Source organism: Euwallacea fornicatus, chromosome 26 (genome assembly GCF_040115645.1).
Source record: "Euwallacea fornicatus isolate EFF26 chromosome 26, ASM4011564v1, whole genome shotgun sequence".
Taxonomy (NCBI): Eukaryota; Metazoa; Arthropoda; class Insecta; order Coleoptera; family Curculionidae; genus Euwallacea; species Euwallacea fornicatus.
Genome location: NC_089566.1, coordinates 93,837 through 108,444, shown reverse-complemented (window position 1 = coordinate 108,444; position 14,608 = coordinate 93,837). Strand labels below are relative to the sequence as shown.

Here is a 14,608-nt window from a genome sequence, read left to right as displayed (position 1 = left end):
TATGCCGGCTAAAATCAGTTAAAATCCGTAGATAGTAAAGTAAAGAAAACAGTACGTTTCAGTACACATTGTAAATAATATTTCCAGCAGTTACACTAATTGTATTATTATTCAGGTTGTCGTCTTTATGTCTAAGCTTAGTAGTAGTACATTCCTTGTAACCCGATACTCCGTTTCTAGGGGGGGAGTATTGTGGTGCATTATCCGCTCGAGAGCCGTCCACTCCGAGAACCCGCACCGACAAGTGACACACGTGTGGCAATTGACGGGGGCGGGAAGATCAAAAAAGCCGTTAGCTTAGAGAGAAAAAGGGGAACCCCAAGAGATTCACGACTGGGGTTCTGGATAAAAGGAGGTTGGCGGCTCGCGGGAAGACAGAACAGACTGTGCAACCACGTAACAATCATTTAAATAAATCTGTAAAAAGTATAGTCTTGTATTCTGTTCCGAAAACCATTTTCCTTGTCGACACCAACTGCTCGTTGCGTTACCCCCGATCCGATCGGTATACGCAAGCCCCTGGAATCCCGACACCTTTTAATCTCCCGCCCCCGGCATTCGTCAACCGCCACTCATGTAAGTGTCACTTGTCAGTGCGGGTTCTCGAAGTGGACGGCTCTCGAGCGGACAGCGCACCACTGGAAATGAATTCACTAAATAAAATCAGCTGACAATCCTTGTTTATAAGCTCGGGCCTTTGAGGGTTATGTTATTGTTATGATTAGATATTCTGCATGAACTTTACATTTATTTTAATCGTTATTTGCCAATAAAAACAAATCTGCTTTCCAAAATTTAATGCATTTTATACAAACAGATAACATAGAGAAAACACTAATTTTAAGTACTGACAAGTAAGTTAAAACTTAAGAAATTAGAACGATTATAGTCTACATTTATCATCAGCGGTTCGACTCGATTCTCCGTTATATTGCCTAATTTCTACGTTTTGGTTTCTACTTTTCCCTTACATTGCTTTCAGAACGGCATTAAACGCGCCTTGGTACGTTTGCAACCAGGCAATAAAAAGAGATCAAAACAATGATGGACATCATGAAAGAACATGATATCGAGACATTCCAAGCAGTGGAGCAACACCGAAACGAACTGATCAGGAAAGCAACAGATTACACTCTAGAGCATGCCATTCTGCACAAAAGACCAAAACATCAGTTACAAGATAACGGATGACAATGAAGAACAGACCTGCATATGACCAAGCAAACGATTGCAGGCTAGAGGTAAAGACCACAGCCGTAAGGCTTCCTCCGCAATGATGAAAAAAAAACCGGAATAGCCTGCCTGGTTCTTCTGACCCATCTTCGTTAAAAGAACAAACACAACAATCAAGTGAACGAAGAAAGAAGCGCCCAGACGGACAGAAGAGGGCAGAAGAACTCCATGTTGGGGAGGTAACTCCAGTCAAAAGAAAGGAGAGGTATCAAACGCCTCCCAGATAGGCAAGAAAAGGCCTAGAGCGAAAGCAGAGTAAAAGGCGATAGTTCCGCTCGACTCTGCTAGCTCACATATGAAACGACAGAAGCGCGATCGAGGAATTCGAACATTCAAATTCGAAATCCTTTGCAACACGGGGTTTTTTAGTGGGTGAAACCCCACACAGGCTGGTTGCATGGGCACCAGTATCGTCTTCTGGCAAGATTTTTTACCCCCGGGGTCGTGACCCCACAAAAAGAAAAAGATCATTTGCAGTACTGCTCGCTTGGTACGATGGACAGGGGGAGCTCTGCAACGTTGCCGACTCGCTTTTAAACGGCTTTGGGCTTGATTGATGATATTAACAAACTAATGTATTAAAAACACGGCGATACTTAAAGGTGAGCCCAGACATTTTTTGTTGAATACATGAAATATAAAGCTGAAAATAATTTTGTTTTCTTCACTTGTTATCAAATTTTTGAATAAATTTATCTTCTGTGTCCTGCTATAATAGCAAATACAAATAGACTAAAATGAAAATTTTTACAATTGAAGAAAAAGTCTTTGTGATCAAATAATTTTATTCCAGGCAATCTTTAGAAGGGGCAGTCGTTCTTTTTTTAGGACATTTTGAGAATCGGCCCGTTCCCAGGGTTACCAGAATGCGTCTTATCATTCAAAATTTCGAGACGACTGGATGTGTTTCGCCTCTGCATCATAAACGCCCCCCACAAGATAGCAATGAAAGGGAGGAGCAGGAAATCATGGTTTGTACCAGTGTTGAGGAAAATCTTGATCAGTCCCTCAATGAAATGACGAACCGAGTAGATGTGTCACGTACAACCGCCCGCAGGGTTTTGAGGAAAAACGGGTACACTTCGTACAAGGTGAAAAAAATGAACCAAATCTTTCCTGAAGATCATGAGATACGGCTGGTTTTTTGTGAAACAATGATGGAAAGGGCCAATAATCATGAAAATTTCATCAAAAACGTCCTTTTTACGGATGAATCGACATTTCCATTATTAGGTCACGCTAATTCAGTCGTCACTCATTGCTGGTTAATGGAAAATTTGAACCGAATGTCTAGGCAAACATTAAGATTTTGATTTTTAGGAATAACTTGTGATTTTTCTAGACGAAATGACGGATGGAATCTATTCTAAAGAAACCACGGAGTCTGGGAAATTAAACGACGAGGACGGAACAAAATTTGACGGATCCTAGAGGAAGTTTTAGTCAACACTGGCGACGATTCGAACAGAAGAACCGACGACGGGGAATCATCCAAAATTTTTCCTAAAAACATAGTCGGATCTAGAAAAGCCAATTCTGGTCGGTTTCTTTCTCGGAGAACCCTTGGAAACACTTGCGTCTTTTTTTCTAGACGAAATGGCGGACAGAATTTATTAAAGGAACCACGGAATGTGGGAATTTAAATGAGAAGGACGGAACAAAAATCGACGAATTTAAGGGGGGGGGTTACACACTCGTACCGGAGAAGGCGAAATCCGAAGTTCCAGCAATGGGGGGCCGTTCAAAAAACTCCGAGTGTCCGGTTCAAACTCGAGCGAAAGAGGGAGCACAAATTTCTGGCTACTCCAAGACTTTGACGAGAAACTGCGCGGCGAACTGTAATAACCATCGGGAGGTCGAAGTATCGGCAAATCAAGTGGGAGGTGGATGCAGTAACCCGTCTGAAAGATGAAAAATAAATAAATAAATAAATCCTGGCTCTCTTCGATGGAAGAACTAGCAAAAGATAAGCAGGGGAAGATAAAGAGGCAGATCGTTGTGCTTCTTGTTTCCACACTCCACCGAACGTAACCTCGTCGCGCGACTACGAACCAACTACACTTAATCCTCCGCCTTCATCGACGTTATATCCCGCGAGACAATCCCGAGTAGACGCAGGACAAGAGTGGTAACCCGAGGTTTCCAGTTGGTAGACGCAGCAGGCATATCCCACACTATCCAGCCGCCAGGACACCGAGCCGGACGTCTTTTGAAGATTTCCCTCGTGAAAAAAGGAGGAATTTTGGGTGACCTTGCAATTGGTCTGTTTTTCATTGAGGGTACTTTGAATAGATTGAAATACCTTGATTTGCTCCAGGCACAAATTATTCTAATAAACCTACAATTATAAATTAATTTAGAAGATGTATGGTTTCAGCAAGATGGTTGTCTTACCTACAATACCGCTCCTGTTCGAGAATGTCTTGAGAGACATTTCCCAAACAGAGCGATAAGTGGACGGGAAACCATTGTATGGCCAGCAAAATCCCCTGATTTAAGTCCTGCAGATTTTTTCTTGTGGAGTTACGTCAAATCTACAATTTATAGATTTCAAGATGATAGTGCTAATAATTTTGATGAGTTGCGAATTGAAATTCGAAATTGCATGCAAGCTACTAGTCCAAAAACACTCGCACTCGCAAGAGTGCGGTAGGCTTCTTATGATCGGTTCGGTTACTGTTCTGCACAAGGAGGGGGCAAATTTGAACATTTAATGTACTTTTTATTAACAACAAATGTTAATTGTTTATTTATTTATTTATGGAATTTTACACTTACTTTTAAGTGTTGCATTTATTTTCTTATTTAATTATGAGAAGAAAAATTATTTGAAATAATTTTGATGCGAAATTTTAAATAACGATTAAGCTCCCGGCCGTTTAAGAGCGAGTCGGCAACGTTGCAGAACTCCCCCTGTCCATCGTACCAAGCGAGCAGTACTGCAAATGATCTTTTTCTTTTTGTGGGGTCACGACCCCAGGGGTAAAAAATCTTTCCAGAAGACGATACTGGTGCCCATGCAACCAGCCTGTGTGGGGTTTCACCCACTAAAAAACCCCGTGTTGCAAAGGATTTCGAATTTGAATGTTCGAATTCCTCGATCGCGCTTCTGTCGTTTCATATGTGAGCTAGCAGAGTCGAGCGGAACTATCGCCTTTTACTCTGCTTTCGCTCTAGGCCTTTTCTTGCCTATCTGGGAGGCGTTTGATACCTCTCCTTTCTTTTGACTGGAGTTACCTCCCCAACGTGGAGTTCTTCTGTCCGTCTGGGCGCTTCTTTCTTCGTTTACTTGATTGGTGTGTTTGTGCTTTTAACGAAGATGGGTCAGAAGAACCAGGCAGGCTATTCCGGTTTTTTTTTCATCATTGCGGAGGAAGCCTTACGGCTGTGGTCTTTACCTCTAGCCTGCAATCGTTTGCTTGGTCATATGCAGGTCTGTTCTTCATTGTCATCCGTTATCTTGTAACTGATGTTTTGGTCTTTTGTGCAGAATAGCATGCTCTAGAGTGTAATCTGTTGCTTTCCTGATCAGTTCGTTTCGGTGTTGCTCCACTGCTTGGAATGTCTCGATATCATGTTCTTTCATGATGTCCATCATTGTTTTGATCTCTTTTTATTGCCTGGTTGCAAACGTACCAAGGCGCGTTTAATGCCGTTCTGAAAGCAATGTAAGGGAAAAGTAGAAACCAAAACGTAGAAATTAGGCAATATAACGGAGAATCGAGTCGAACCGCTGATGATAAATGTAGACTATAATCGTTCTAATTTCTTAAGTTTTAACTTACTTGTCAGTACTTAAAATTAGTGTTTTCTCTATGTTATCTGTTTGTATAAAATGCATTAAATTTTGGAAAGCAGATTTGTTTTTATTGGCAAATAACGATTAAAATAAATGTAAAGTTCATGCAGAATATCTAATCATAACAATAACATAACCCTCAAAGGCCCGAGCTTATAAACAAGGATTGTCAGCTGATTTTATTTAGTGAATTCATTTCCAGTGGTGCGCTGTCCGCTCGAGAGCCGTCCACTTCGAGAACCCGCACTGACAAGTGACACTTACATGAGTGGTAGTTGTGGTGGAGCTAGAGGACACCGACATTGTTGACGAAAGCCGGCCGCGGGAGATTAAGAGGCTTAGGCAGCTTCAAAAAACAAACGGCATGACCATCATCTACACGAAGGTCGAGAGTTCTGGCGGGGTAAAATTAGAGTAGCAAAAGTAGACGTGAAAATAAAATAGTTAAATAGTACAAATGAGTAGTCAGTACCCAAAATCTGTTTCTTCGTTGGGTTTGGGTACTAGCTCTTTCCCACGCGCACGCCCAGTAACGGATTCATACATTATCCCGTTAGCACGAACTGCGCGTTGCGTTATCCCTACATTCCCTCGGAATGAGCAAACTCCAGTAGGACCGACTCTACAACTGAACAATGTCACCAACCGTTGTATGTTTGGTTGTCTACATTGTTGATCACGTGACAGACAAACAATTCTGAAGGCACCGCATAATTATATGTACAATCCTGCACTTAAAGTAGGCAACTATTTATACATGCAACGCGTGCGTCTTGGGTCTTGTTATTGGGACCAGACGAGACGATTTAGTGACGGACGGCCGATGGAATTCGGAATAGGTTAGGACGCATTAAACCAGTGATAAAAACCAGTGAACATAGTTTTTATTTTAGATAAAATGGATATGAAAAAACTGATAATGGATTTTCGTCAGTTCCAACGTGAACGACAGAAGGCTAACATAGTGAAGAAGAAAATGTCGAGCTTCAACGTCGTGAAATTCCAAAGAGGGGCTGTCGAAATGGCAGACGTAATCGTAACAATATATCAGGGCGGTACTATGAATTTCGAAGACGAAAATGGGAAAGGGTTTTTCTTTCTAAAGGACATCGATATAACGACGTTTGATAACGGTGAATCGGACGACGAAGATGAACACACACTGATTGTAGAGCTTTACATCTACCATGGTGAAGAGACTGTATCATTACAATTTGCAAGTCTGGTAAAAAAGCAGAACTTCGTGGCAGTAATGGAAACATTTTTACAGTTTAGGTAAGAAATTACATACATACAGAGTGATTCTAGATAAGTGGGACAAGTAAATATCTTGAAATCGAGAAGAACTACATAAAAATGTTCGAAGTCTTCTTTATTTTTGGGGCCTCAACTTTTTATGTCAATTTGTTTTTTTCGAGGTCAACTTCAACTGTCTTCTTTATCAAGGAGGCTCCAAAAATAAAGAAGACTTCATTTGAACATTTTTCTTGTAGATCTTCCCGATTTCAAGAAATTTTCCAAGGCCTCCTTCACCTGTCCTTTGGGGTCAACTTCATTTTTTCAAATGTAACACTCAACTTTTTTTGGAGATTTGAATTCCTTGTTGGCAGTAAAAATGTTTTTACTTGAAACATTTTGTGCTAAAATTAACGAAATTCATAATAATAACAGGTGCAAAATAAGAAACATTTCATTAAACTTTAATCATTTATTTTAACACTTTTATTAATTTTGTAGTGAATTTTAATTTAGTATAAAAAAATTCAGTCCAACAGATGTTTGAAATGGTTCCCCTACTGATCAAGGCACTTAACAATTCTGTTTTGAAGTGATTGCTTCTTATTTTTCAGCATTTCAGTTGTAATGTTTCGACATGCGTTTTTAATTCGAATCTTCATGTCTTTGGAAGTATTTGGTACTCGATTATAAACTACTTGTTTTAAATGACCCCACAAAACAAAATCTGCTGAAGTCAAACCTGGCGATCGGGCTGGCCAGTTAACTTCTTTGACATTTCTAGCATAACGAGCGAGGCAACCGTCATGTTGAAACCACATTGTCAACCTTTGCCCTGAATTAACTTCTTCGAGAAGGAGTGGCAAATTTTTTAACCATAAATAACATGGCGATGTGGATGGGAATCCAACACTTTCCACTTCACGAAACCGGCGTGGATTCTCAACCGACTAATAATGCATGTTGTGGCGAGTCACTTCACCGTGGTTTGTGAAGCAGAATTCGTCAGAAAATAGTACATTTGAAAAAAAAATCGCATTTTCATGGAGTCTTCTTTGTATCCAAGTACAAAAAGTCACTCGATTTCGGAAATCATCACCATGTAATTCTTGATGCAGACTTACGTGGAATGGATGAAATTTATGTGCGTGTAAAATACGCCAATTTGATAATTCTCATTCAGATGAAGTGGTTGAGCGTTTTCACGTTTTTTTTTCTCTCCAAATTGTCTGTTTCTAAGAACCGATTCAAAACACGATAAAAAGTGTTACGTCCTGAAACATTTTTGTCCCAAAGGACAGGTGAAGGTGACCTTGGAAAAAACAAATTGGCATAAAAAGTTGAGGCCCCGGAAATAAAGAAGACTTTGTTTGAACATTTTTCTTGTAGATCTTCTCGATTTCAAGACATTTGCTTGTCCCACTTATCTAGAGTCACCCTGTATATGTATACAAGTATATTTAGGTTTTGTTCATTTTGTAGCAATAGTTCCAATAGTCCGGTTGATTCCGGAACGTCAACACTATCATAATAAATGTTTCGTATCTAAATGAAAACACGAACTGTTGTGTGTTGAAGTCACACAATTTTTAACCATTGGAAATGGAATCTCTAGAAACATGTGACCACGTCGAGGCCATAAAACAATCACCTCAGTGCCCGATTCCAAGAAGACTCCAAGAAGGACTCGATAAGGGACGATGGTTCTTGTTGGTAACTAGACAGGGAGGCAGTCAAGAAAGGACTCTGATAATGCTAACTTGGCCTGAGAAAAGGGACTGACTACTTGAAATTTGGAATATAACTAATAGAAACAAACATGTCGTGTGTTAATTAGTGCCACTGTTTATCCCAGGGACTTACCGAGTTCTTACCTAACGGTGGCGACTGCCTCACTAGGCACTCAAAGAAAAATTCAAATACGTCGGCGGTGTTTTGTACTTGAGACAAAGGACCAGACGGGCCACCGTCAAGAAATAATGGGGGTCCGAAAGTTCGAGAAGGTACAGAAAATCTGTTACACGAATCGCACTAAATTTAATCGCAGACTAGTTGGAATACAGGGTTTGATTGACGATTAAATAATTAACTACAAATTTCTATTGCGACGAGATGCGTTAGAAGTTGGTAAAGTGATTTATTCTAACTTGTGAAATCGAGATAGGAGAGAAGTTGCTGTTAAAGCGACGAGATGAGAAACGGTTCTGTTTTCCGTCTATTGTTATTTATTGCCCAGATGTTAAAGCATTGCGTAAGAGCGATCTTTATGTTGGAGTTTTTCCAACAGCCACGATCTAGCTCTTGCAGATTCCCTTCCGAACCATTACAGTTTTCTTCCATTTCTATATAGTCCTCCAGCTAGAAGCCAGGGACACGAGTTCCTATAGGCACCTTCCTCCCTGTTTTCTGTTCTAGTCTCATGTTCCCAATTCTCTTTGGTAGATTCTTATCTCTCATCCTCCCCCAGTCAAACAAACCACGCACCTGTTTCACCAAACTATAATAGAAAAAAAAAACAACTACAATTATGATCCAAACTTTGGCTTCTTACTCGTCCAAGCAAATATATAGGGTGCGCCAACTAAAACGAAACAGACCTGTTTTCTCGGATGATGGAAGAATTGTGCAATAATGCTCGGACACGTCAACATGGATTTATGCCACTCTTCAAAACACTCGCCAACGAATAAACTCTGCCCAACAGGACGTGGGGCGCAGTGACGTGCCGAATCTTCCATAACTCCTTTATTCCAACGAACTTTCCATTTTTTTTCGCGTTATCCTATTGCCTTTACCTCCGCAAATTTCGATTTTCTGGGGGGTGCGGTTATAAGAGGTGTTCGATTGCCTCTCAGAAGTTCCTTCTTCTGGGAGCGTTTCTTCTATAATTGCCAAACGGAATTCATAGCATGGTTAAGAAATAGGCCCTATTTAGATAATAAGTAGGTTAATTCGTATTTCTAGATCTTAAGCTACGCCCCTGTACAGCAGAACCTATTTCCCAGCATAGTTCAATAAACATACCATCTCAAGAAGTAAAAGGTTCGTTTAGTGCGGGGAAATACACTCATTCCCTTTTGCGGCACTAAAAATTGGGATGTCCTTACGATAGGTTAAGAAAGCGTATCGTATATATCCTAATAAAAATGCGTCGTAAAAGTATCCGCCTAACGGTCGCATTTTTATAAATTAGGTACCAGATGTGTGAAAGACGACTTCAGAAGGCAGCACGCCTCTGCCTGGAGGTTCTCGAATTTGGTACTTAAGAACTAGGAGAACTGGAAAATAAACTATTTACTATTCAATCACAACTCCCCTGTGGAAGCAGGTCGAACTACTAGGGACCAAATTCAAAATATCTCGAAAACAGTGACTTTTAGCAATTTATAACAAGAGTACCCTTTTCAAGAAAAAATAAACGGGGAATTCATTTTGATAAGAAAAAAGCTGCTACAAGGAGGCACAAAAAAGTTATCATAATTTAAACGTTCACTAGTACGTTGCATATGGTGCTCTCTGTAAATTTGACGAAAACTTTAAGAAATATAAATTCGGCACTGCGAAAAATCCAAAAATGGAAAAAAAATTGCTTCAAAAGATATTTTTTATTTTTCTCATTTTCTAAAGCCAACAAATTTTGATTTTTCAATCCAGTAGGAGCATGCTCTTGTCTATCCTAATGGGAATATACCAAGCAGGAAGACATTTTAAAAAATTGAAAATAAAATGCATGAAACAAAATCTTTAAAAATCGAAGAATTGTGCCAATTAATGTAAGGAGAAGTCAGATAATTCTAAACTATAATATTGTAGGTAAAATTCTAGTGCCTCTTTGCGAATTGGAAGTTTGCAAATGAAAATTTACAAGTTTACTGCTGTGCAAAAATGAGCAGATATTCGCATTCAGAACAGACTAAATTGTTGTAACTATATGTTGAATCGCTAAAGGGACAATCTAAATTTCTTTAAAAAAGTGTTATAGACAGATGAGGCAATATTTTCAACAGTTGGTGTGTTGGTCCAGCCGCAATCCAAATTTAATAAAAGAAGTAAAGGCCAAGGCAGAAAAAATTTTGACGTGCGATGTGGTATTCGACGAGTCAACGGTATTAAGGGTTTTGAAATGAAGACTTTTTTGATTTAATCGAAAATTTACAGCACATATCTCGTGTGCGATTTCCTAAATCGGGAATATTACGAATGGATAACAAGAAACGGAATAATTCCATGGCCACCAAATAGTCCAGACCTCACCCCTTCGGACACCTTTTTACGGAAGTATCTAAAAAACGAGATATATGTTAGTGAATTGGATGATACATTAGATGCGATGAAAAGGAAAGTCCCAAATATAATAAATCGCATCTATCGAAGTGATACGATAACAAAATGTCTAAAAAATTTGGAAAAAATATACAGTGTGTCCCGTAAACCTTCGACAATACTTCTCCTGATGGAAGGTCCATCCTTTGGAAGTCAGAAAACGAAAAAAAAATAAAATAAAATCTTAACGAAAGTATCGTGGACTTCGAGATATTTACACTTTTTTCAAAATCGATAAAAACTGACATCACTTGATATTTCGTACTATCACTGTTACACCACTCCAAGTAGAGAAGCAAAATTTCTGTATTAGTTTCCTCAATGTTTATGGTTCAAAAGCGCATCGATAGATTTTACATGTACGCTTCGGATTAAAAAAAAAACATTTTTATCTTAACGGATTCCTGATAACTCCATTTCTATTATGTAACTGTTGTTCCTTAGTATAGCGATTGATGTACAGCTATCTTGAAGCCCACAGGCTCAAAAAGTAGCGTCGTTCTTCTAGATTCTGAAATGGTATAACAAGTATACGTTCCTTGAACAGAAAATATTTGTTTGACCCGTTAGAATGGATGGAACAAATACAATTTTTCCACCACATTACAAAACAAAGGGACGGATTGATTGTTCTCTTAAAGTCCTATGCACCGATGTTTTTGGTATATTAAATTGAAGCCCCAGTCTTCTCATGCTGTTACGAGCATTCTGCTCCGGATTCTCCAAAATGTCTTCCTTCCGTTTTACCGGTAGCGCTCCATGGCGCTCACATAGATAACGTCGAGCAGCGAAGCTGCCAGTTTCGCGGCGGTTTCTCTCCGATCGCGCAAGAATTTTCCAGTTTGGAGTTTGCCGATTCGGAAATCTTTCCGCATAAATTCTGACACTGTCACGATCATTTCCCTGACAAAATCCCAATGTGAGCAACACATCTGTTTGTTCTCGAAGCGCATACATTTTTTAAAATTTCCTCGAACTTTGGCAAATCTAATCGATCACATGCATTCACCGACATTATCAACGATCGCCGGCGCTTTGGTCAATTACACAACACAGGCGTTGCATTCGTTGTAACTTGTTTTTCAGAAATCGATGTGAAAATTTTAATTTTTTTTTCATCTAATAGAGGCTCCAAATCAAAATTCAGTAAGAGATAAAAAAAGTTGCATTTGCAGTACTGCTCGCTCTTAACCGGCCGGACGCTTAATCGTTATTTAAAGTTTGCCATCAAAATTATTTCAAATAATTTTTCCGGCTCATAATTAAATAAGAAAATAAATGCAACACTTAAAAGCAAGTGTAAAATTCTATAAATAAATAAACAATGAACATTTGTTGTTAATGAAAATTAAATTAAATTAAATTAAACGTTCAAATCAGCCCCCTCCCTGTGCAGAACGGTAACCGAGCCGATCATAAGAAGCCTGCCGCACTCTTGAAAGTGTTTCTGGACTAGTAGCTTGCATGCAATTTCGAATTTCAATTCGCAACTCATCAAAATGATTAGCCCTATCATCCTGAAATCTATAAATTGTAGATTTGACATAACTCCACAAGAAAAAATCTGCAGGACTCGAATCAGGGAATCTTGCTGGCCATACAGTGGTTCCCCGTCCACTTATCGCTCTGTTTGGGAAATATCTCTCGGGACATTCTCGAACAGGAGCGGTATTGTAGGTAGGACAACCATCTCGCTGAAACCATACATCTCCTAAATTAATTTATAATTGTTAGTTTGTTAGAATAATTTGTGCCTGGAACAAATCAAGGTATTTCAACCTATTCAAAGTACCCTCAATGAAAAACGGACCAATTGCAAAATACCTTCTTTTTTCACGATGGAAATCTTCAAAAGACGTCCGACTTAGCGTCCTGGCGGTTGGATAGTGTGGGATACGCCTGCTGCGCCAACCCACTAAAAACCTTGGGTTACCATTCTTGTCCTACGCATATTTGGGACTGTCTCGCCGGATATAACGTCCATGAAGGCGGAGGATTAAGTTTCTTCCCCTGTTTATCTTTTGCGAATTCTTCCATCGAACAGAGCCAGGATTTATTTATTTATTTATTTTTCATCTTTCAGTCGGGTTACCGCATCCACCTCCCGTTTGATTTGCCGATACTTCGACCTCCTCATGGTTATTACAGTTCGCCGCGCAGTTTCTCGTCAAAGTGTCGGAGTAGTGAGAAGTTTGTGCTCCCTCTTTCGTTCGATTTTCAGCCGGGCACTCGGAGTTTTTTTGAACGGCCCCCATTGGTGGAACTTCGGATTTCGCCTTCTCCGGTACCCATTTGTAACCCCCCCTGGATTCGTTGATTTTTGTTCCGTCCTTCTCATTTAAATTCCTATACTCTGTGATTTTTTTAATAAATTCCGTCCGCCATTTCGTCTAGAAAAAAAAACGCAAGTTTTTTCCCAGGGTTCTCTGCAGCGGCGCGTCAAGCTTTAATCGGTCAAGATGACAGTGCGACGTACCCTAGAACGATCTTCCGGTCCCTAGGGCCTTCGGAAAAATCCTCCCACAGAACTTCCGGCAGGACGTTCTAGAACGTTCGGTCGGAATAGTATAAAAGACCGTAGCCAGCCACCAAGGCAATTCGTTCTCTCTTCCCTCGCCACCGGGAAACTTGGGTCGAACCACATAGCTCCCACAACCACTTAGTGAATACACTCGAATAATTCAAAATCAAATATAAGTTTTTTTTCATTTATTTTGTACAAGTATATATACATATTTACAAATTCCTAAAATCTACTCCACATCCTGAGAGAGATCGGACAGCGAAAATACTTCGCACCTGATATCCGACAGGCTGATGGGACTCGGAATAGGTTCGTACGCATTGAACCAGTGATAAAAACCAGTGAAGGTAGTTTTTTTTTTAGATAAAATGGATATGAAAAAACTGATAATGGATTTTCGTCACTTCCAACGTGAACGGCAGAAGGCTAAGATAGTGAAGAAGAAAATGTCGAGCTTCAATGTCGTGAAATACCAAAGAAGGGCTCTGTCGAACTGGCAGACGTAATCGTAAGAGTATATCAGGGCGTTAATATGACTTTCGAAGACGAAAATGGGAAAGGGTTTTTCTTTCTAAAGGACACCGATATAACGACGTTTGATAACGGTGAATCGGACGACGAAGATGAACACACACTGATTGTAGAGCTTTACATCTACCGTGGAGAAGAGACTGTATCATTACAATTTGCAAGTAGAAAGTAGAAAAGCAGAACTTCGTGGTAGAAAAAAAACGCAAATTTTTCCCAGGGTTCTCTGAGGAAGAAACCGACCAGAATTGGCTTTTCTAGATTCGACTATGTTTTTAGGAAAAATTTTGGATGGTCCCTCGTCGTCGGTTCTTCGGTTCGAGTCGTCGCCAGTGTCGACTAAAACTTCCTCTAGGATCCGTCGAATTTTGTTCCGTCTTCGTCGTTTAGTCTTCCAAATTCTGTGGTTTCTTGAATAAATTCCATCCGCCATTTCTCTATTTCTCTCATTCATTCTAGAAAAATCACAGGTTGTTCCTAAAAATCAAAATCTTAATGTCTGCTTAATGTCATAAGACTATCGTTTTTTATTATTTTAGTAAGAAAATAAGCACTATTTTCCTAATTGTTTTTATTTTTCTCGCAATAACAACATATATTCAAACGTTATTTTGTTTATGTTTTTAAATTCATTTAAAAAATACTAATTTTACTAAATTTTAAAATTGAAACAAATATAATTATTTTTGAAGTAAAAAACTTTTTCACTTCCAGAAAAAATAAAATGTTTAATTAATGCTTTTTTAGGAAATACCCGAATTTTATCAAAAGTTAAAACAAAATGATAGTTTTTTTTAATGAAATAGGAATTTTAAATTAAAAGTTTCGTGTCAGTCATGAAAACATTATTATTCTACAGGGTAGTTCAGGTTACTTTCCAGTCGATCTCCCAAAAAAAAGGGGGAAAACAATTACCAAAATTACCAAGTTCATCCATTTTTTTGAAATCGAGTTACAAATGCAAA

The 14,608-nt window shown here is 39.2% G+C and overlaps 1 protein-coding gene and 1 long non-coding RNA gene across 4 annotated transcripts; both read left to right on the top strand.

The window, feature by feature from the left end:
• Positions 1 to 672: 672 nt before the first annotated feature.
• LOC136347052 (uncharacterized) lies at positions 673 to 8,086 on the top strand. 3 transcript variants are annotated; one of them, XM_066296687.1, is made up of 5 exons: positions 673 to 854; positions 983 to 2,324; positions 2,554 to 5,871; positions 5,926 to 6,307; positions 7,751 to 8,086. In XM_066296687.1, the coding sequence occupies exons 3-5, from the start codon at positions 5,751 to 5,753 to the stop codon at positions 7,797 to 7,799; spliced, it is 552 nt and encodes a 183-aa protein (XP_066152784.1). In that variant the 5' UTR covers positions 673 to 854; positions 983 to 2,324; positions 2,554 to 5,750; the 3' UTR covers positions 7,800 to 8,086. The 3 variants fall into 3 exon arrangements, with proteins under 3 accessions (XP_066152784.1, XP_066152785.1, XP_066152783.1); XM_066296688.1 differs by lacking the exon at positions 673 to 854 and having other exon boundaries at positions 861 to 1,835; positions 2,062 to 2,324; XM_066296686.1 differs by lacking the exon at positions 673 to 854 and having other exon boundaries at positions 861 to 1,835; positions 2,027 to 2,324.
• A 5,043-nt stretch (positions 8,087 to 13,129) lies between these two features.
• On the top strand, positions 13,130 to 13,561 carry LOC136347058 (uncharacterized). Its single transcript, XR_010733423.1, has 2 exons — positions 13,130 to 13,424; positions 13,479 to 13,561. It is a non-coding gene; the product is annotated as an uncharacterized lncRNA (long non-coding RNA).
• The last annotated feature ends 1,047 nt before the right edge of the window (positions 13,562 to 14,608 follow it).